Raw genomic sequence first — 22322 nt, 5'->3', positions numbered from 1 at the left:
TACTTTATTAAAATCTTGTTAACATTAGTTAATGCACTCTGAACTAACATGAACAAGCAATTAAAGCTTACATTTTTATTAACTAACATTAACAAAGATGAATAAATACTGTAACAAATGTATTGCTTATGGTTTGTTCAAGTTAGTTAATACATTAACTAATGAACTTTATTGTAAAGTGTTACCGAAATCACAATGCATTTAAAGACAATTCATGAACAATCTATTAAATAGAATGACAATTTACACAAGTTGATTGTACATTTGTTTTGTACAGGTATTAAAACTTAAGCATATATTTTATAAATTAAAGTCACTGTGTGCTTAATGGCAAAAGGGTATTGAACATTGAGGAGAAAAAAAAAACGCAAACAGTTGTCACGGAGTGACTATGCGGGGCGGAACCAAAAGGAGAGTGAAGAGGTTCCGCCCGGACCGGTTTGTACAGACACCGGCACTTCCGGGTTCCCCGGGAATCCCCGCACTCGCTGAAACAAGGCACAGCTGTGTGAGTGACGTGGCGAGCGATGGTTGGGCAAGCCACGCCATGGAGGAGAATATAAAGATAAGGTAGAAGTTACTGGAAGGGTCGATTTTCGGGCGAGTCAACTTCCGCCTTGGGCAGCACAACGAAGACCAGCCTCCGAAGAGTCCGCAGGCTCTGCTGATCCGGCGACCGCTAGGTAGCGGGCGGAAAGAGTGCGGGGCTGGTCCGGGCGAAAGGACGGCGTGGTTGTGTATAGGAAGTTACTTGTCAGAGTGAAGTTTGATCGCGTTGGATATACGCTGCAGATGCCGGCTGGGTTGTTAGTCCTTCGGGTGCTGAAATACGTAGTTCTGCTACGGCTAGGAGCTGTGGAGAGAGAAGAAACACTGTTCAACAGTCAAGTAAGAACCTCTTGAAACGGAAATACACAAAGCTTTCTTGAAGTGTTGTGCTGTGTCCTTGTCGTCCGTACTCACCTTAGGAGGGCCTTGGACCTTTGTGGATGCCATCAGGGGCCACCGCGACGGTGTGTGCCCAACCCACCCAGATACGCTCTGTAGCGGTGTTCCAGCTGGAGTCACATGGAAACCCCTCCAACGTCCCTGGCCCCGTAATACTCCCCCTGAGGGCGAGAAGCGAGATTTTTAGATTCCCTTTCCCATTCCCCACTTTAGTTTTAAATAATTTAAATAAAGTCTCTATTTCTATATTTTACTTACCTCTGGTTTGTCTGGTCATTGGGGTGCTTTGGGACCTCCTCGAGGTGGAACTAGGAAGAGCGTGATCCGCAACAGGGGCGGTCCGCTTCTCCGACCTGTGACACAGTCATTCCACAGCCTGTGATGTCAATGTCTTCCACATATTAAGTTCACATTGTCCATTATAAAGTTGATACTTTCAGATTTAAGAAGATCAGGAGAGCCGTTGAACAATTTGTTTGGTGTGGGACCTTTGGGTTCCTGTAAAACAAACATTTCACCTTTTAAGTGCTTTTTACCAATTAACAGAAGCCATCAAATAGACTTAAAATTATCCCATAATAACACAAATAAAATATGACAACTAGGCAAGCGACACTCACGAACCAACAAGACTCATAATAATTGATGTGGAGCTGTATGCTATTTAAGGGTAAACAGAGTCATATTTTTATATTTGCATTGAATGTTACTTTAAATAAAGTGCCTCAAATGCTAACTAAATTACCTACACTATTTACACAGTCAAGGAAGCTGGGATTTTCTTGAAATAATGCTTGCAATAACATAAGTGCAGCATTCCTCACCAGACCTACAAAGATACAAATTATTGTACATTAGGTACAGATATCAATTACAAGGACATTTTACTCAAAAAAGAAAACTCATTCACTCACTCGTTATTTCAAACATTCACAGCTTTCTTTCTTCAGCAGAACACTAACACAAAAAAGATTTTGAAGAATGTCTGTAACCGAACAACTCTGCAATGCAGGTCAATGGGCACCATTGTTGTTCGATTACCATACTTTTTCAAAATTTCTTCTGTTGTGTTCTGCTGAAGAAAGTGACGAAAATTTTAATTTGTGGGTAAACTTTAACTCTTTCTCAGCCAGCGTCTCTTAATTAACAAGTTTACTCTTCAATGGGAAGGAAAAAGTTTATACTAACATTATTTTCATATTTTCATTTATGCAATTTATAGGTGCTAGAACCTTTACATTGACTATGCAAATAAGGCTACTTTACACTGGACAAAGAACAAGCACCTTCTGTGGTTTCCTCTCCAATGAGATTGGCGTAGAGATGTTTTTACTTCCTTCTTTTGCACTCCTGATGATGTTTGGGGCCATTTTATTAAGAGATGTTTCCATGTTCTTCACCAAGTCTGTTCCAAACCTCATTGTCATTCCATGCAGCATCTTAAAACAAAAAATCTTTATATATCCACTTTCAGACAAACAAGTTCCTTAAAGTCTACATTAACTTGAGGTTGCAATTGACTAGTGATGTATTTTTCAAAACACAATGTTCAATAAAAAAATAGTGTGAAATATACAGAATTTAAATTAAATCCTCAAACACTTTACAGTCTTTAATGCTAAATTCTAAATGAAATACATACAGTAAGAATTATCATTAAAGCTACAAAACAGATTTCTTTTATTTTGCTCTTTGATGAACATTAGTCACAGAAGTCAGGTTTACAAGGTCCTTTTAAGCACCTTACCTTTTTGCATCAATGGGGTTTATATTTTAAAGCCAGTGACGTGTCTGACCATTTATTAACCATGGTTATCTGTGAGGGAGAGGAAAAAAGCATATAAATTACACTTCACAAACCAAATACACATAAAAACCTGAACACGTTTGGTTTTTAAAACATTTGAATGTTAAATGTAAGTGTCTTAACAGCTACCATCACATTAATTAATTGTGTGCATCACAGAAAACATGCATATCTAGACGTAATACTCACGGAATATGTGTAAAACTGCGACAAACATTTACATATAATTTCCCTTCCACCGTCTTCCACCCGGTTCCTTTGACCACGCGCTTCAATGAAATAACACCCCTGTCTCTAATTTCGTCTCCTTACAACACAGCTGTCTTATTGTGCTTGGCAATTTAATTTAAAATGACAAAGAAATAAAGCAGGACTGTAACGTAATTCATTAAAACCCGGAACAAAATGTATTTAACAGAGCTTTTTTAATGACGAAGCCCGTCAGTGCTTTAACGTTACCAGCAGTATTTTTTAACTGAGGTAAATATTATAAATGTAGCTAGTATCACTATTTAGCACAAGACCTACTCTAACAAAATAAATATTAACTAATTATACTAAATATTTCAGTAATATTGTTTCAAAAATGTAGAAAGTTTACTTACCTCAGGGTACAAACAAGCAGAAATGCCGGTCCGGAGTCCGAACTCCTCAGTTTGAAAAAAATAACTGTCACGCCTCGAGGCTCATCTTCGCGTATGGTGGTGGTCTGATCTGCCTCTCCACATCACCACCCCTCTGGTTTAATAAACAGAGGAATATCAACACACACACACATACATAAATAACATGTTTAATATAATAAAGCTTGACGGTGAAAGATTTTATACCCTAAAATTGCCAAATTTCCCTCAGACATCACACGTAATTGAATTAAACACTGTTGGGCGGTTTTCTCGGACAGGACTAATCACTGACTAAAATACTGACATCTGTTAACATATGAGTGCTATTGTTTTGTCTCAAAATGCACGCCAGTATTGTATTTTATAAGGTTTGTTTGTAAAAATGTCCCAATTATAATTAAGACGGAGTCCTAAACCCTGTCCGGTATTATCTTAACTAAAATAGCTCCACTTTAACTCGGACACATAACATAAAACACTTTAAGTCGGTCACATAACATAACACACCTTTATATAACTTATATGTTTACAAAAACGTCGAGTATTTGCGTCTTTGCCAATTAATATAGTCTAAAATTAACATTTATTTACAAACACTTACCTGACGTGAACTTAAGGAAACGGCTGATGAATTGTGTGTCGTTGTGGGAAACAGTGAGTGATTCCGGCTGTTACATGCGGAATGATCTCAGATGAAATGACCTGTGATTCAGATCCTTCCGAGTTAAGTTAAGACATTTTAAATTAAAAACTCACGCACATACTGTACATATACACACGCGCGCGCGAGCGCACACGGGTACACGCACGGGTATATTTAGAAGTTTTATTTAAGATTGTTATGATATTGGGACTATTTCTCCACCCGCTCCTTCAGCTCTGAAGTTCAAATTCGCATGCAGTCCAGTTATAACAAATGTAAAAGATATGAAACATCACTCAACAGCAATATCAATTAAGTGCAATCCTAAAATATGATTTAAAACATAACCCTCTCATTGTTAAGTATGAGAAATTAAAATGAATTAAATCGCATGTTTAAACGCTACAGAGATATCAGAGCCAGCAGTCTGATGGGCTTGCCGAGGAGAGGCTGCGCTGGGCGGGGTGTGAGCGCTTAAGTGTCTGTGATTTTCTGGAGCTCATATGGAGCTCATCTACGTCCGAAAGTGTCGGAGCACATTTTTAAATAGACGCTATCTTTATTAACCGACCGCATATTTAAACTTTAAGCACATACATTCACGCATGAACAACTCTTACAATTACATTTTGTGACCAAATAACAGTAATATTATGAGCATTTTGTTGTCAGGAAACATAGCTGTCATAAGTCCACATATTTACCTGATTTGTCTTAATTAGTTCACTCAACACTAGCCATTCTGAATTTTGACTGGATTTGAAAATAACCATTCATTTAATATTTTAAACACAGGTCTTCTCAACTAGCTCAAACAAAAAAATTGGTTTAACTTATATATTTTTGCCCGTCCAACATTTCATCAGTTGGATTTTTTACAGTGTACACTAAGTATTAGTAGCCTATTTGTTGACTCTCTCTTTATTTGACCACAACCTATTGACACAAAAAGGTTTGTGAATAAGTTGTGAATGTTTGTAAATGAGTTGTGTAGGTCTGCAATTATTGTGTAATCTTTAGTTTACACTTCAGTCACAAAACGTGAATTATAGAACCATTTTAATAAAAATGGTTCTTTGCCTTCCAAGGGTTCTATATGGAACCCGTTTTTTGGTAAAAGGTTCTATTGGCCAAGTATAGAACCCCACAGTTCTATATAGAACCTCAAGGAACCTTTTTTTTTAAGAGTGTATTACAGTTCCCTTTCAAGGGAACTCGCGCTGCGTCACTGCGGCGACACTTTGGGGATGCCTCCAGGTGGAAATGCGTTTGACTCACTGATCTATATAAATGACTGGATTGCGCATGACGTCACAACTGTGAAGCCACCGCGCCGCCATGTTGGTATACCCAAACATTCCATAAAATCAATGGACGCGATCAGATTTTAATGATAAAACATCACTTTACAAGTCTTCGTTTTTATATCTGAAGTTACCCTGTACATTATTACAACACAAACGTCCTAAGCATGTACATAGTTATTTGCTGAAAGTTGTACATTTTAGTTTTTAATCAGTTATTATACATTCATCTTCATTACAGTATCAGATCAGCAGACAGACCGCAGCATTTAGTATTAATGACAAACGTGCTCATTCTGAAATCTATATAAATAATCATACTTTGTACTGTATTTTCATGCAATAATTTGCTGGTATTATGTCATCTAAACTTACAAGTTACCTAAACTTATTTAGAGAAATAACGCTGACCGTGTAGCTGAATTTCAGAAAAAACTTTATTTATACCCGTGTCATTAACAGAACGCAGCAGACACACTCACCTTAACGGTTTTTTATAAATCCATTTTCCTGCCCGAATAAAACATAAACATTGAAAATAACACCAGAATTAACAGTTAATTTACGTACACATATCCTAAAAATAATATTGTGTGACTGATACGCTGTAAAGCGGGTGAATTTAAAACATGTTTTTGAATGGAAGTCAATGACACCCTCTGCCGGTTGGGTATACCAAGATGGCGGCTCGAACTCTGCGCTGGCTTCACCTCACGCTGTTACGTTAAGCGTTCTATGAGCGGTCCAGTCATTTATATAGATCAGTGGTTTGAATGCGTATATAAAATTCAACCAATGATGAGGCTTAACGACAAAGACAGGGTGACACGGGAGCCACGAAGTATATCGCTATCTGAAATATTGCCAAAGTCGGCGTTACAGAAACGCAGGAAGTATGGCAAGAAAGACGCAGCGCCTTGTTCCCTTTTCAGGGAACAACAGTTACATACGTGTAACCCGAGACGTTTTCACAACTATGCAAAAAAGCATTTTGGTATGAATCAACATTCACATAAAAAGATATTTAAAGCAAACAGTTTAACACGTGTGCTTAAAAAGTCTAGAATTTTTAGGATATTATCCTACACTACACAGGGAACAGATTTTTTTTCCCAGAAAACTTCTTGCATAAAATACATTCAAGCACTTTCAATGACCTGTATCCATGTATGTATATTTTCAAAAACTTCCCAGGGCCTTGATTTTTTCCCCCAGATTCACAAACTTTCAAGGTTTTCAAGACCCCGTGGCAACCCTGATGCTCTTTCAAATTACCTTTGCTGAAGAGTTTCAAGTTGTTCTAAGAAGCCTGGCTTGTTTGTGACTTTAATCACATTATTTGTCTCCACAACAGTGACCATTAAACCCTGAAAAAAACATTAGAAGTGCTAAAATATTCGTGATTGATCTGGCATCTCATGCTCTCATATGTATATATAAATATATATATGCAGTATATATCCATTGTCATAGATACCTGGAAATCCTGGTGAATGCCTCGAAATTGCTCAGCATCATGGGCCAGCTGATTTCGGATATCCTCAGAGTTTGTGAAGATGCTTTGGAGGTGAGCCCACGTGCGCTGGACCGCCAGCCATGTGCCGATTACCAGATCGGCTATCATCAGCTTCCGCTGCCAGCCACTCACCTCCACCATGAAATATTCCACATATTTACTCATAAGAATGTTCTGGAGCTGAACCTGAAGTATGCAAAAAACTTGACCTTACAGAACTGAAATTGTAAAGTGAATGTGTATTTAATTTAAACTGGTAACAAAAAGTTACCTGGTTGTCCTCCAGGGTTTCAATGAGGTTCTCATCAGCTTTAAGCAGAGGTGTTCCGGTACTGGTGTGCGTCTCGTACGACAGAGACATCATAGACCATGTTTGTTGGATCTCACCCAGAATCTGCGCACACACGCAAAATCATTTTCATTATAGACAAAAATGTCTGCTGTCACACATGGGTATCAGAGCCTCTGTGTACCTTCTCGATGCCCATCTCTTTCACGGCTTTGTCCACAATGTTCTTCACTTCCTCTTCCACACGGTGGAGCTGCAGCTCTAACAGATCACCGAGTGTGGTGTTCTCATCCATCACAAAACTTACCTATGGAGATATCAATATAAAGACATTGAAAAAAGGGAAGAGAGAGCGAGAAACACTTTTTCTTTTTCATTGAGCTATTGATGTGCTTGTTACCCCTGTTGTGTGCATGAGCTGTTGCCAGTGTCTCTCTCGGACGGCAGGGTTTTGAAGCTCGTTCACGGCTCGTAATGACGTCAACATGTTCTTCACGATGGATTCCAGGCCGTTGTAAACGTCCCACGCACGTACCTCTTTATCCAGAGTCTTCATTTGCTACACAAAAACAAATAAATAATATCAGAACATAAATAAACTTGTTTTAACAATCGGTCAACAAATAAACGTATTAACAAATAAGCGTAACACCTATTTAACATTTAAAACGCAGTTTATGGAGGCAATAAAGCTGCAGTTTGTAACTTTTTCCAGTAAAACATAAACATAAGTTGAGTAAATCGGCGTTTAAAACTGTCTTCCTGCGATACACCGATTCGCGACTGTACGTCCATAGGCGAAGCTTCCATTGGCTAAAAGGATTTTTATAGAATAAACAAACATGCATATTAATTTAGGTTCTTATAAATTTTAAAATGCTTTGTAAACCAATTGTTAATCTGGTAATAATATTTGTATAGACGGTATGCACGTGACATCACCTTCGGCGAGAAAATGACTGCGGTTACGCCCACTGAGTGGCAAAAGACAGAGCGTCCGCATTTGTGTACAGTGTGAAAGTGAAAACACGGGGAAAACGCATCTAAATGGAAAAAGCTGTTGTGCAATGGACTGTACTAACAGATTAACAAGAATTCGGAGCTATCGTTTTACAGACTGCAAAAAAACACCGAAAGGAGAAGTAAATTGATCGTTCATGCCAACGTCCACTGACCACAGGTGGGTTGACAAGTTGCTAGGGTCGCTATCAAGCCGAGGTTTTACTTCTTACTTAAAAGTATTTTTCAAGTATTTGTATTTTATTTGTGTTTTTCATTGGAAAACATACATTGCAAAGCATATTACCATAATTTTTACTCTATTACATTTCATAAACACAAGTTTTGTTTTACATTTAATATTTAAGTCCATGAACGTACTTTTACTAAAGTAAATGTGTACAATTTTAATATAATTAGGTATTGAATAAATTTAAATATGCAATATTAAAGAATACACAGTATGATTCTATGCTTAAGAATGTAGTGAAGTAACATTTTTCCCAATAGAAACACCCTAATAAGGCACAGATGCTTGGAAAATGTAACTAATGTAACAAAGTGTTGTCCACCTCTGCTATCAAGTCCAACTAAATTCAATTTAAGCTGATAATAGTCAGTTTTAATTGCATTTTCGCTGCAGCTGCTATGAAAACCAGCCATTTTGTTGAACGTTTGCCACTCAACAGGGCGTGCTCCGGCGTGGTCACGTGGAAAAATGACGTCAATGCATACCCTCTGTTTATCAAAGCGTGGTGCTCGGTAAGGGTGCTTTGATCTAGTCATCCAATCACAATAGATTGTGCTGTCGATGTAATGACAGGTCTGCTGTGATGCGTTGATCATCATGGTGCATTCACACCAGACACGGAAGAGGCGGAAGCACAAGTGATTTACATGTTAAGTCAATGCAAAGATGTGGCGCGGTAAGCGTGGATGGCGTGTGCGGATGGCGTGGCGAATTGTGTTGCCACGTGATCCACCTGAGTAGAATAATCTGAACTTTGGCTGATTTTTGCTTCACGTTAACCACGTTACCAGATTACAGGAAGCAAGCAGAGGCCGAAAAACAAAACAACAATGCAGGACAATCATCATCGCTACGCGAGACATCTTCGTACTTTTATAGGAATTAAAAGGATCTTGTTTGGAAGTTTACTCAATTTGTGCTATATAAGCCCCTTCCTTGAGGCGAATTTACACGTGAATTTCTCTAATGACTAGAATTTCACGAAGCAAGTAAACTCAAAATGTTCAGGCATCTGTCGGAGCTGATGGTGTAGTGGGTAGTGCTTTGACATGTGGTGCTTCGGGCTTTCGGTGACCCGAGTTCGATTCTCGGCTCGTGGTCATTTGCCTATCCCATACCCCTCGTTCCTACCTGTACTCTCCTGTCCTCTCCTCATTCACTGTAAATAATAAAAGCAAAAACGGCCAAAAAAATAATGTTCAGGCATCCAACTATGTGCGAAAGGGCTGTTTTTGCCACCTCTTCCGCGTCTGATGTGTACGCACAGTCAGAGTCATCCGCGCAGTAGTAAGGCGAAGCACAACACACGTACAGAAAATTACTCTGCAAATAACAACAATTTAATGTTTCAAACAGAGATGGCGATAGAGAGACAAACATTATGGATTGCAGATTAATGCAATATTCAGGATAAATAGTAAATTGTTTTGTAATGTTTTTTTATTTTATCACTCATGAAAATCCACATAGCAACACAAAGATCATGTGTTCGACTCCAGAGAACATACATACTACATACTGATAAAAAAGCATCCGCCAAATGCATAAATGTCAATGGATATGAATTTTACCTTAGCAAACCTCCGGAGCTCCATGTCCATTTGCTCCACATTGATCTCCTTCCATGGTGTCTTTGTCCAGTCTGAGATTCTGGACTACAATGAACCATCAATGCAATACACCAATCAGTCATGTTTAAGCAAAATGTATTTCAACAAAACGCGTTCGCTACAGAATTTAGATTTCAGCAACAATATTCAGTCAATATTAATATTCAGTATTACAGAAATAGATGTTCATGACATTTAGTGCAGATAATCAATGACTGAAATACCTTGACAAACATAACCATATCCCAGACTGCTTTAACCAGGATGAGGTCTGACCGACACTGTCTGAGTTGTTTGTAGTCAGGAAAACTGACCTCAAAAAGATTGGCAGTTTGCTGAAGCTTAGACATCTCACTCTCTAAATGAGCCACTGCACGATTTGACTGCACACAAACACACAAGCATACTATAAACACAGCATGGTGTAAGAATAGTCTCATTTAACTCATTCCCCGCCATCCATTTTTTAAAAAGTTGCACGCCAGCGTTTTTTCCCCTAAAAATATATAAACATACATATATAGAAAATTAAAGAACAGACCCTCTGCTTTCAAACAAACAAAACGGGAAAAAAGTTTCATCATATCTATATATTTTTCTCTGTTTATAAACTCTTAAATATGAGTATTTTTCCCAAAAATACCCATTTTTTAGCAAAAAGCTGAAATAATTGAATTTTTGTGAAGGAATTATGTTAGAGATCAAATGTTATCAAAACATCACAGAGTTTAAAATTAGTAAATAAATTTTTTGCTTCAGTTTTTTTATAAATTGGGCAAGTGCACCATCTAGTGGATAATAAAAAATTACATAAAACCTCATCAGGAACACTTTTTTATGCAATTGTTTTTTATGCAAATGGGATAACTCGTCAATGGTGTTAATACATATAACTGCTACAGTACATATTCAATGTACGCAATGTTCATTTGAAGTCAAGTCACTTTTATTTATAGACGGTTTCAGCAGTAACAACATAAACAAGCGGCTGTCGGATTGCACGTAACTTCCGGAAACTCCGCTAAGAATAAATAACAACAAAGTTCTTTAAACGTAGTTTATTTATATAACAAGCACAAAAACAACACATAGATTACCTAGGAAACCAAAACATTTGTTATTTCGACGAGGCATTTGTTCAAGAGATCAGTTTAGCAAATAGTCAGACCATTAAAAAAACGAAACTGTAATGGTTTTGTTCTGTGTTTTCTGTATTCTGTGTATTTTTGCATTTTGGACTTTTATTTTGACATCCTGTTCTGTTCTGGCTTTTATTTTGATATACATCATGCCATGTCACAGTTCACACTTCCTGTCTGTCTGTATTTAAGCACTTCCTGTATAGCTGTTCCTGGCTGATTATTACATCGCCCTATCCTGTCTGTATCTGCCTGTTACCTGTTTCTGTTCATCTGTATCTGCCTGTTTTTTGACCTGTGCCTGTTTATTTGGATTTTGCCTGTATTGCCGCCTGCCCTGATATATTTTGCCTGTCTTTGGATTTACGATTCTGGATTACCCTCTGGATTTGTTTGCTGGCCCTTATTGGGATTTTACAATAAACACCTTTTGCATTTGGATTCCCCTTCTCTTTGCTTTCATTAAAGCAACCCCATACAGAATAATCAGCCTAACCCAGAATCCAGCAAAGGTTTGTAACTTCCCACCAGCACCATGACTCCAGCTGAACAACTTGTTTGTCTGCGCCAAGGTAACCGGCCTATTGAGGAGTTTGTAGAAGAGTTTTGTGAACTACAACATCAGGTAGATTTCAAAGACTCTTTCCTGAAAGATATTTTTTACTGTGGATTAGATCGCAGCATTTCCTGTTCTATGCCACTCCATACACCACACTGGACTTTAGAACATTATATTGATTATGCTCTGTGTTTGTGTGGCTCTCCCTTCACTGTCGGTGTTGTGAATAGCAAACCAGAGCCCTGCTATGCCTGTTTTGTCCATGCCTGTTCCTAAAATGGCTGCCACCATGCCTGTTCGTAAAATGGCTGCCACCCTGCCTGCTCCCAAAATGGCCGCCATCCTGCCTGTCCCTAAAATGGCCGCCATCATGCCTGTTCCCAAAATGGCCGCCATCCTGCCTGTTTCTGCACCTGTTTTCGAGAGAGCGACCATCATCCCTGTACCTGTGTTTCAGAGGGCCATCGTCACAACCACACCTGCACTAATGAGAGCTATTGTACACCCTGCACCTGCCGTCAAGATGGCCGTCTTGCCTGAACCGACTACCACAGAGGTATGTCTCATTGACTCTGTACTTTCTGAATTTGCCATAGCCCTGTGGTGCGTTTGGTCTGCCTTCTGCTCTGTTGTTCCCGAGGTTCCTCAAGGCCCTGAATCTGACCCATCTGACTCATCTGTCCCGTCTAACTCATCTGAGCTGCCCGACTCATCTGAGCTGCCCGACTCATCTGAGCTGCCCGACTCATCTGAGCTGCCCGACTCATCTGAGCTGCCCGACTCATCTGAGCTGCCCGACTCATCTGAGCTGCCCGACTCATCTGAGCTGCCCGACTCGCCTGAGCTGCCCGACTCGCCTGAGCTGCCCGACTCGCCTGAGCTGCCCGACTCGCCTGAGCTGCCCGACTCGCCTGAGCTGCCCGACTCGCCTGAGCTGCCCGACTCGCCTGAGCTGCCCGACTCGCCTGAGCTGCCCGACTCGCCTGAGCTGCCCGACTCGCCTGAGCTGCCCGATTCGCCTGAGCTGCCCGATTCGCCTGAGCTGCCCGATTCGCCTGAGCTGCCCGATTCGCCTGATCTGCCCGATTCGCCTGATCTGCCCGATTCGCCTGATCTGCCCGATTCGCCTGATCTGCCCGATTCGCCTGATCTGCCCGATTCGCCTGATCTGCCCGATTCGCCTGATCTGCCCGATTCGCCTGATCTGCCCGATTCGCCTGATCTGCCCGATTCGCCTGATCTGCCCGATTCGCCTGATCTGCCCGATTCGCCTGATCTGCCCGATTCGCCTGATCTGCCCGATTCGCCTGATCTGCCCGATTCGCCTGATCTGCCCGATTCGCCTGATCTGCCCGATTCGCCTGATCTGCCCGATTCACCTGATCCGCCCGACTTCTCTGATTCTTCTGATTCATCTAATCCATCTGATTCATCTGATTCGTCTGTCCTGCCTGATTCACCTGTCCCATCTGATTCGTCTGTCTCACCTGATTCACATGATTCGTCTGGCTCACCTGGCTCACCTGTCTTATCTGACTCACCTGGCTCATCTGATTCACCTGGCTCACCTGATTCGTCTGGTGCACCATCTGAAATATCCCCACCTTGGACAGTGGAAGTTTTCCCAAGTTTTTTTTGGGGGGGGGTAGTACCCGGACACAGGGAGGAGGCAGAGGACACCAAGGCGGAGGCCGAAGTGTGCTCGGACCCTTCCTCTCCTTGTGTTCCAGGTCTATTCCTGCCCCATGACCCAGGTCCAAGCCTGCCCCATGACCCAGGTCCAAGCCTGCCCCATGACCCAGGTCCAAGCCTGCCCCATGACCCAGGTCCAAGCCTGCCCCATGACCCAGGTCCAAGCCTGCCCCATGACCCAGGTCCAAGCCTGCCCCATGACCCAGGTCCAAGCCTGCCCCATGACCCAGGTCCAAGCCTGCCCCATGACCCCGGTCCAAGCCTGCCCCATGACCCAGGCCCGCATCTGCCCCATGACCCAGGCCCGCATCTGCCCCATGACCCAGGCCCGCATCTGCCCCATGACCCAGGCCCGCATCTGCCCCATGACCCAGGCCCGCATCTGCCCCATGACCCAGGCCCGCATCTGCCCCATTTCCCAGGCCCGCATCTGCCCCATGACCCAGGCCCGCATCTGCCCCATGACCCAGGCCCGCATCTGCCCCATGATCCAGGACCATCCTGGCCCCACGACCCAGGACCATCCTGGCCATATGACCCAGGACCTCTCCTGAACTGCCCTGCCTTCGCCAAGAGGTCCTGGCCCGCCCGCCCACCCTCTATTGGACTGTATGTTTTGTTTGTTGGGCTCCGGGAGTCGCCCTTTAGAGGGGGGGTTCTGTAATGGTTTTGTTATGTGTTTTTCTTGTATTCTGTGTATTTTTGTATTTTGGACTTTTATTTTGATACCCTGCTCTGTTCTGACTTTTATTTTAATATTCATCATGCCATGTTTCAGTTCACACTTCCTGTCTGTTTTGTATATAAGTCACTTCCTGTTCACCTGTTCCCCGCTGATTATTACATCGCCACATCTAGTCTGTATCTGCTTGTTATCTGAATCTGTTTATCTGTTACCTGTTTATCTGTATCTGTTCCTGTTTTTTGACCTGTGCCTGTTATCTGGATTTTGCCTGTACTGCCGCCTGCCCTGATATATAGCCTGTTATTGGATTACGATTTGGATTTACCTTTGGATTTGTTTGCTGGCCCTTATTGGGATTTTACAATAAAACACCTTTTGCACATGGATCCCCTTCTCTTCGCTTTCATTAAAGCACCCGTTACAGAAACGAAGTAAGGTTCGGATCCAGACGTGTATCACGTACGTCCGATGAAACCGTCTATAAAGCGCTTTTTTACAAAGGTCCACTTTGTAAAATTTAGCGGCATCTAGTGGTGATATTGTGAATTGCAAACAACGGCTCTGTCCACAGCTCACCCCTCCCTTTCGAAACGGATAGTGAAGCTACGGTAGCCACCACAAGACAAACGTGTTATTTTATTATTAAATTATTTTATTTTATTTTAGAGAATATGATGCGTTGATGCAGATTAAACTACCTAACAGTATATCAATTTTAACAACCTTAGAAATATACAAAAGTAAAACACATTATGCACACACACGATTGCAGCAATAATATTCATTCACATCATTAAAACGTCATTTATAATACTAAAACAGTGACAAAGAGCTTACATTTGCTAACTATACACTTTTATTTAAAGGCGCTCTATGCAATTCGGCGTTTTTGTCAAACAGCGACCCATAGAGTCGCTGGAGAATACTTTCAAATGTCGTAATTTCCCACTCTAGTACTCCAAAGATAATGACCAGGTAATGTTTCACAATTTCATACAAATATTAGGCTACTGCATAGTCTACTACAGTGGTTCCCAAACTTTTGCAGCGTGCGGCCCCTCTTGTGTACGGTGCATTCCTTCGCGGCCCCCCAAAGAAAATTTGTGACAAAAAACTGTTCTAAAACTCAACATTTGCTCATTTTCCAGCTCCCCTAGAGTTAAACATGTGATTTTTACCATTTTGGAATCCATTCAGCTGATCTCCGGGTCTGGCGCCAGCACTTTTAGAATAGCTTAGCACAATCCATTGAATCTGATTAGACCATTGGCATTGTGCTAAAAAAATAACAAAATAGTTTCAATATTTTTCCTATTTAAAACTTGACTCTTCTGTAGTTACATCATGTACTAAAGCCGACAGAAAATTAAAAGCTGTGATTTTCTAGGTCGATATGGCTAGGAACTATACTCTCATTCTGGCGTAATAATCAGTGACTTTGCTGATGTAACATGGCTGCAGCAGGCGTAGTGATATTACGCACTGCCCGAAAATAGTCCCCTTGGTTACTTTCAATAGCAGGGAGTATTTTCGGGCAGTGCGTAAATCACTAGTCAAGTTTTAAAAAAGTTAGGAAAAATGTCCACACTCTTTGGTTATTTTTTTGCGCGATGCTAATGGTCTAATCAGATTCAATGGATTGTGCTAAGCTATGCTAAAAGTGCTAGCGCCAGACCCGGAGATCAGCTGAATGGATTTTAAAAGGGTAAGAATCAAATGTTTAACTCTAGGGGAGCTGAAAAATGAGCATATTTTTTTAAAAAAAGTGGAATGTCCCTTTAAAACTGCCGGGTCTGGTTTTGTGACATATGTAAGGGACTGAATAAAAGACTTTATTTCTTTAAAGAAATTACGACCTGAGAAAGAACAAACATTATAAAGAAACAGATCTAAACATTGAGAGAATTTTCGGTCTTTTAAAACCGAAGATTAAAAACAGAAAGATTGAACAAGAACAGAGTTTTGTCAGAGCACCTTGTCGATGAGTTTGTACGGCTCCTCCAGGCTAATGTAGAAGATCGACTCGGTGCGAAACTGCTCCCTGAATTCATGCTGTTTAATCTACAAAACAAACCACAGCAGTTTTCCATCAGTCCCTGCGGTGCCTTCACTGTCACTGTAACCATTCAATGAATTAGCAAGCACGCTTTCTGATTTAACAATACCCCTCACCTCGAACCGTACGCATTTTCTGCGGATGACTGCAACTTCGTTGGATTGGAGAGGAGCAACCTCGTGTTTTACTATAAATGCCACCTTTTTAAGGTTCTTCCATTTTTCTGGAAGTGACTAAAACAGTATTGGCATGTTAGTGTGGTTCACAAAACAGCAACAAATAGATGAACGTAAATGAGACTGTTACCTCCAACAGTACGTAGTTATGCTCTGGTAGCTGTTGGTTGTATGTTTTGAGCAGTTCTGCAGTCGCTTTGAGGGGTTTAAAATGCTGCTCCGTGCTTAGCTGACGGTGTCTGATAGCCATTAGGTGACCCATAATGTCCACCAGTTTGCCGTAGTCCCCGTCGGTAACAGTCTTTGCCAACCCAAGCTCTGTATTCTCGATAAATGCTGCCAATTCTTGCACACTAAGACAGAGTGATGTGGTAGACTGTTTGCATTATGGGTAATGTGTACATTAACTCACAGTAATGTTCATTACTGACATAGAGAGAACAATATAGGTACGATGAAAGCCGTTACCTGTCATTGACATGGTTAAGCAGGTGCTCTTTGAACATCCAGCTCCATTTCTTGATATTGTTCATGAGAGAGATTTTGAAAGGTTTGATGTCCACCTGACACCAGCCACAAAACACTCTCTTCTCCTCTAAAACATCTACCTTCATGTAAAGATCCTCAAACTCACTGATCTAAAGTCAAACATGGCAATTGTTACCATATGCAAGACCAAGTGGTAAAGCATGCCACTTGCAACGCCAACGTTGTTAGGCAACACACAATTATAAAATATACATACAGGAAAAGAGGTTGCACTCCATTGACTGGCGCTTACCTGCTCTCTGAAGTTCTGCAGTTTGGGTGGGTTTTTACGCAGCTCATAATCTGCATAAAGCTCCACCTCCTCCGCAGAAAGGGCGTGTCCATAGAGCAGAAACTGCCTCATGAATTCCGCCCTGTCTCCGGTCCAAAGGTAGCGATAGGAATCGAAGGAATGTTGAAATTCTTTGACTTTGGCGATGGCCCCGCGTGCACGGCAACGCACCAGCTGTGCCAACTCTTCTAACTCGGGTATCTGATATACATCTGCCTACAAAAGAACAAACACATTCTGCCTCAAAGTAATGCTGGAATGATCACATGTGCAGCAGTCTGTGTAAACCCAGCTATAGTCAATGTTAAAGGCGGAGTCCACGATGTTTGAAAGCCAATGTTGATATTTGAAATCACCCAAACAAACACGCCCCTACCCCAATAGAATCTGGACCTTCTGTTGATAGACCCGCCCCACACATACGCAACCCGGCATTTGATTTGATTTGATTGGCTATAAGTGTGTTTTGGTAGTCGGCCCGTCTCCTTTTCCAACGCGTTTTTCAAACATCGTGGACTCCGCCTTTAAAGTCGTATGCAAAAGTTTGGGCACCCCTGACAATTTTAATGTTTTTCATTTATATATATTTGGGTGTTTGGATTAATGCACCTTTCTAATTTCGTTTTTATGCATATTGCACATTTTCGGTTAATCCTGAAAACCTCATTTCACTACTGAAATATTACCGTGTCCTTCAGTTATTTGATAGATCAAAATGAAATTGTTGATCCAAACACCCAAATATTTAGAAATGAAAATCACGGAAATTGTCAGGGGTGCCCAAACTTTTGCATAGGAGTGTATGTGATTTATTGTTTTCTTGAAAAAAATCTTTCTGTGAAAATACTTTAAGGATGTTATAATGAAGTATTTAAAAAATAAATCATGTATAAATATAGATATTACAGTATAGTACAATATATACAATATCGTACTATAAAATATAGTACAATAAAAATAAATTACTGTAAAATACTATAATAAAATTCTGTTTTACGGTACTGTTTTGCACACTGTAAATTGCATTACAGTACAGTAAATCGAAATACTCTGTTCGCTTACTGTAATCACGTCACTACTAGAGCAAGCTCCTGATTGGTAAACGCAGCTGTTTCCCAACAAAATTCTAAATTTTCAACTCGGTATCGCTCCATTCACGCTACATGCCTCATTCGCGTCGCGAGACCTCCAGACACACGTCAACACGTCTTCACATTGACTTAACATTGAAATAACTCGCGCTTGATGCCTCTACCGTAGTGTGAACGCAGCATTATGGTTCTGTGGTCCAGGGTCACATATAAATATGAACTTTAAAGAAGGTAAAGGTACCAATACACACAGTACACTTAAAGGTATTGCGGAGGATTTTCTTTTTCTGGGTGGATCATCAAGACTATTGGTCCTCCTAGTTGTCAATTAGGAGTGTTGCCCAATTGCATTTTTTTTAAAAATGGAGAAGGCGGTTCTTTTCTAAAATTCAAGAAAATCCTCTGCTACACCTTTAAAAAGTGATTTCAACAATACACAACTATCACACACCTGATATGTCTCTGACTGTTTGATCTTGGACACTCTTTTCATGAAAGAAGCCATTTTAAAAATATCTGCCACCACCTGGTCAATAATGTCGTAAAAGTTGCCTTTCTTAGACAGGTCGAGCGAGGGGCAAAAGGTCATGTCCGAGGTCAGGGTCAACTGAACTTCGAACAGAGGAGCGATGCGGGGCGCTGGATCTGTGTTTTCAACTAGGTACTGGAGGGAACATCGCACCGCACTGCAGAACCCAGAAAGAACGATTCTGTCCACGTGTTCTGTGTAAGCCTGCCAAGCCTCCGAGTCTACATCTGCACCAAGCAGAACAGCATTATCCTGAAGAAAATGAGAAAGAAACAGGTTGCGTTCGAAGAAAACTAGTTTATTATGCACAAAATATTCAAAACATTATATAATTTCTCTTTAGAATAAGACATATAATAACCCATTGGATTATTTTAATGATGGATGGATGTGGTTTTTGGAGCTTTACCATATTGAATCCCACATAGGAAGACATTTATGGGATTTTTATATAAAATTATTTGTGTTTATCCAAATTTTTGTGTTTATGGATTTCTAAGGAAGTTAGAAAGACACCTGCACAAGCTCATGTATCTTCTCTCCTGTCTGTGCGATAAGAGCGTATTGCCGATGGATATTCTCCTCAACATCGTCGAGGTTCAGCAGGTTGCCATGGCGACTAGTCCTGCGTGTAATGCAGGCAGAGTGACTGAAAACTCCCATCAGCCCCTGTAGTTTGTCAAGGTTGGCCTTGCTCTTCTGCACACGCTCTGACACACCACGCACCAGATCACATGTGCTACAAAACACAAAACATGCTAAAAGTAAATTAAACATAACCGTGAAATTTTCTTCCTAAAGGTTAAAGGCCATATTTGCAACATCTCTGGGCAGCTCTTTTAGTTGTTCAGTAGAAAAGTCCTATTAGCTTGAATGGGGAAGACTGCTATCTTTAAAATCACTTCCTAGGGTCTATGGGACAGACTATGGATTTATATATCCAAATTAGAATTGTCAAGTCTTGCCTATAGTCGACTGATAGTTGAATTATCTATGTGTGTGTGCATGGGTTCGGAAAGAGGCCAGACTAGGTAGTCAACAAATGGTTAATACATTTTTATATTTTTTAAGTTAAAATAAAAGGCAGATGTGATTTTATAAACACTACGCTATATTATTTTGCACAGAAATACTTGCTTGCTTACTTTCACTTTGATCATCTCTGTATTCACTTTAGATACAGAAACACCTGATGATTCTTGTATCATTTGTTTCAGGAATCTCTGTTCTATCATTTGAAAGTGAACAGTGAACACCGCCCGTAATATTAAATCACAAGAGAGACATTCATGTCAAATAAAGGTTCGGTGCAGATATTTTTCGTTTAATCACCGAAATTTAAAGGAACAGCTTAGCTGTTTTGTAGCTCAACTTTTGACAAGATAACCACCTTGTTTTAAATACATTTTAAAATTTATACCGATGTTTTTGATGTTTAGTTTAATAAAGACAGAAGGGGCATGGAGCAAGAATTAAATAAAGTTTAGTTTCGCATGCACACGTGAAACTATCGCGTTTAGTTTCGCGTGCGCACGTGAGACTATCGCGTGCGCTCGTGAAACTATCGCATGCACACGTGAAAGCGAAAGTTTCACGTGAGCGCATGAAACTAAATTTTAGATTTTTTTACTCCAATGTCACCTTAGGTCAATAAACTCCTAAATATGATCTTAAATATCACATGTAGAGCACTTAGCGTGTTCGGCTAAATTGCATGTGCTGCATGCAACAGCGCAACATCGATACAACGAAAAGCAATACAAAATTTACAGACTTAAAATAGATCAGAATTTACCTTAATAAATAAAATAAAAATAAGGTTAGAATCAGTGTTGGGGTTAACGCATTACAAGTAACGTGCATTATGTAATAATATTACTTTTCTGAAATGACGGGTAAAGTAACACATTACTATATAAATGTACTTAATAACATTAATATTTGAGTTACTTTTTAAAAAAGTAATGCAAGTTACTTTCAGTTTAATTAATTTGATTTTAAAAAAACACACACACACAACGTACTGAATTAAACTGAACGTCACAAAGATTTATGCGTGCGCACCAGAGCGGGAAAAGTTTTGAATCCGAAACGGAGATGGCAGACCAGAGCTTGATATTTGTGCGATGGAAATATGCAATTTCTGAATGCAGAACTTCTCAGTCATAGAGCAAGGCCTGAACGAAATCAAGCCTCAGCCCAATAAGGAAAAGTAACGCAAAAGTAACACAAAAGTAACGTAAGCATTACTTTCCATGATAAGTAACTAAGTAATGCAATTAGTTACTTTTTTGGAAGTAACTTAATATTGTAATGCATTACTTTTAAAAGTAACTTTCCCCAACACTGGTCAGAATCAAGTAACAAGGTGCAGAACGTGTGCAAAATGCCTGAAGTGCAGGGGAACAAAACACAAGCCACAAATAGTTAAATCATCAGATAACCCTGAGTGATCTATAAATAAAATAAAATTATTAAAATAACGAAAGTATAGCAAGAATTGACAGCTTTGTCTTTTTAACTGCAGAAACAAAGAGACAACTGCTTCGCAATGGTTTATTAACCTGGAAACCTCTTACCATATGAACCCTTTCATAAATTTATTAACGCACTTATTTTTTTAAATATTTATTGAAAGCTACTTTTTACATATTATTTGCATAGTATTATCATAATGATAATAGGCTATATATTAATAAATTGGGAGAAAGTTGTTATATGTGAAATCCGATAATGTGTACCCTTATATACCCAAAGTTGATTTCATAACACAACTGCGACAATTCGACTGTAAGATTGGTAGCCGAATCAGGCTTCTCCTATTGAAGCATCGAATCTTCGACTATTCGGGGTCACCCCTACTAGGGTCACAAATAAACAAAAATGTTCTAAACCTAAATACATTTTTTGTGCCTAAAACAGCTACTGCCCAGGTTGACAAGTGCTTTACAACACTCTGTATAGAGCCCCAACCCCTAAAGATAATCAGTTTTTAACGATTGATGATTGGCTCTTTTTACTGAAAGGCGGGACTTCCTACCCAAGAGCAGCTATACTGAGCCTTGCAATTTCCCTATTCAAAGTAATATAACTGCACCATCTTGTTAATATCTATAGTCATTTACAACATCTTTTGTGTTGGTTTGGAGTGGACCAACATGAGAGTCAGTAAATGATGACAATTTCCTTTTGGGGTAAACTGTCCCATTGATGCAACCACCTTCTTACAAAAAATACTGACATATTTAAACTCTCTATACATACTGGCGATAATGAGGTGAAAATACACGTGTCACCTTTTGATGTAGTCAGAAAGGTCTTCATCACTCCACTGCAGTTCTTTTAATGCTGGCCTCAGCTTACGCCTTACTTCTTCCAGCTCAGACTCAACCAATCGCAGCTCAACAGTGAGAATTGTGTTGTGTAGCTTATTGTACCACTGACAGATCTGGGACAGAGTACTTGTGTACTAAAGACACCAAAAAACACAAAGATTAGAACAAAAGAATAAGTGCAATATTAATTTTACTTAATCACTGACAATGAGTGTTTGGCAAAACATTTTAATATAGCCATTGGGTTT

At 40.1% G+C, this 22322-nt stretch overlaps 1 protein-coding gene across 1 annotated transcript in view; it reads right to left on the bottom strand.

The window, feature by feature from the left end:
• Nucleotides 1–22322, bottom strand: part of dnah9l (dynein, axonemal, heavy polypeptide 9 like) — a 91458-nt gene that overhangs the window by 54564 nt on the left and 14572 nt on the right. The window contains exons 15-29 of the mRNA XM_073870725.1: nt 22036–22208; nt 19256–19478; nt 18662–18991; nt 17081–17335; nt 16768–16937; nt 16430–16652; nt 16240–16356; nt 16042–16128; nt 10217–10375; nt 9954–10037; nt 7534–7692; nt 7318–7440; nt 7116–7238; nt 6806–7030; nt 6604–6695 (exon numbers count right to left, since the gene is read on the bottom strand). Of these exons, the coding sequence (XP_073726826.1) occupies nt 6604–6695; nt 6806–7030; nt 7116–7238; nt 7318–7440; nt 7534–7692; nt 9954–10037; nt 10217–10375; nt 16042–16128; nt 16240–16356; nt 16430–16652; nt 16768–16937; nt 17081–17335; nt 18662–18991; nt 19256–19478; nt 22036–22208 (2543 nt within the window). The remainder of the gene's footprint in view (nt 1–6603; nt 6696–6805; nt 7031–7115; nt 7239–7317; nt 7441–7533; nt 7693–9953; nt 10038–10216; nt 10376–16041; nt 16129–16239; nt 16357–16429; nt 16653–16767; nt 16938–17080; nt 17336–18661; nt 18992–19255; nt 19479–22035; nt 22209–22322) is intronic.

The sequence above is a fragment of the Misgurnus anguillicaudatus genome, chromosome 8 (assembly GCF_027580225.2).
Source record: "Misgurnus anguillicaudatus chromosome 8, ASM2758022v2, whole genome shotgun sequence".
NCBI classification, from domain to species: Eukaryota; Metazoa; Chordata; class Actinopteri; order Cypriniformes; family Cobitidae; genus Misgurnus; species Misgurnus anguillicaudatus.
The sequence above is the reverse complement of the archived record's forward strand: the minus strand, read 5'-3'. Positions and strand labels throughout refer to the sequence as shown.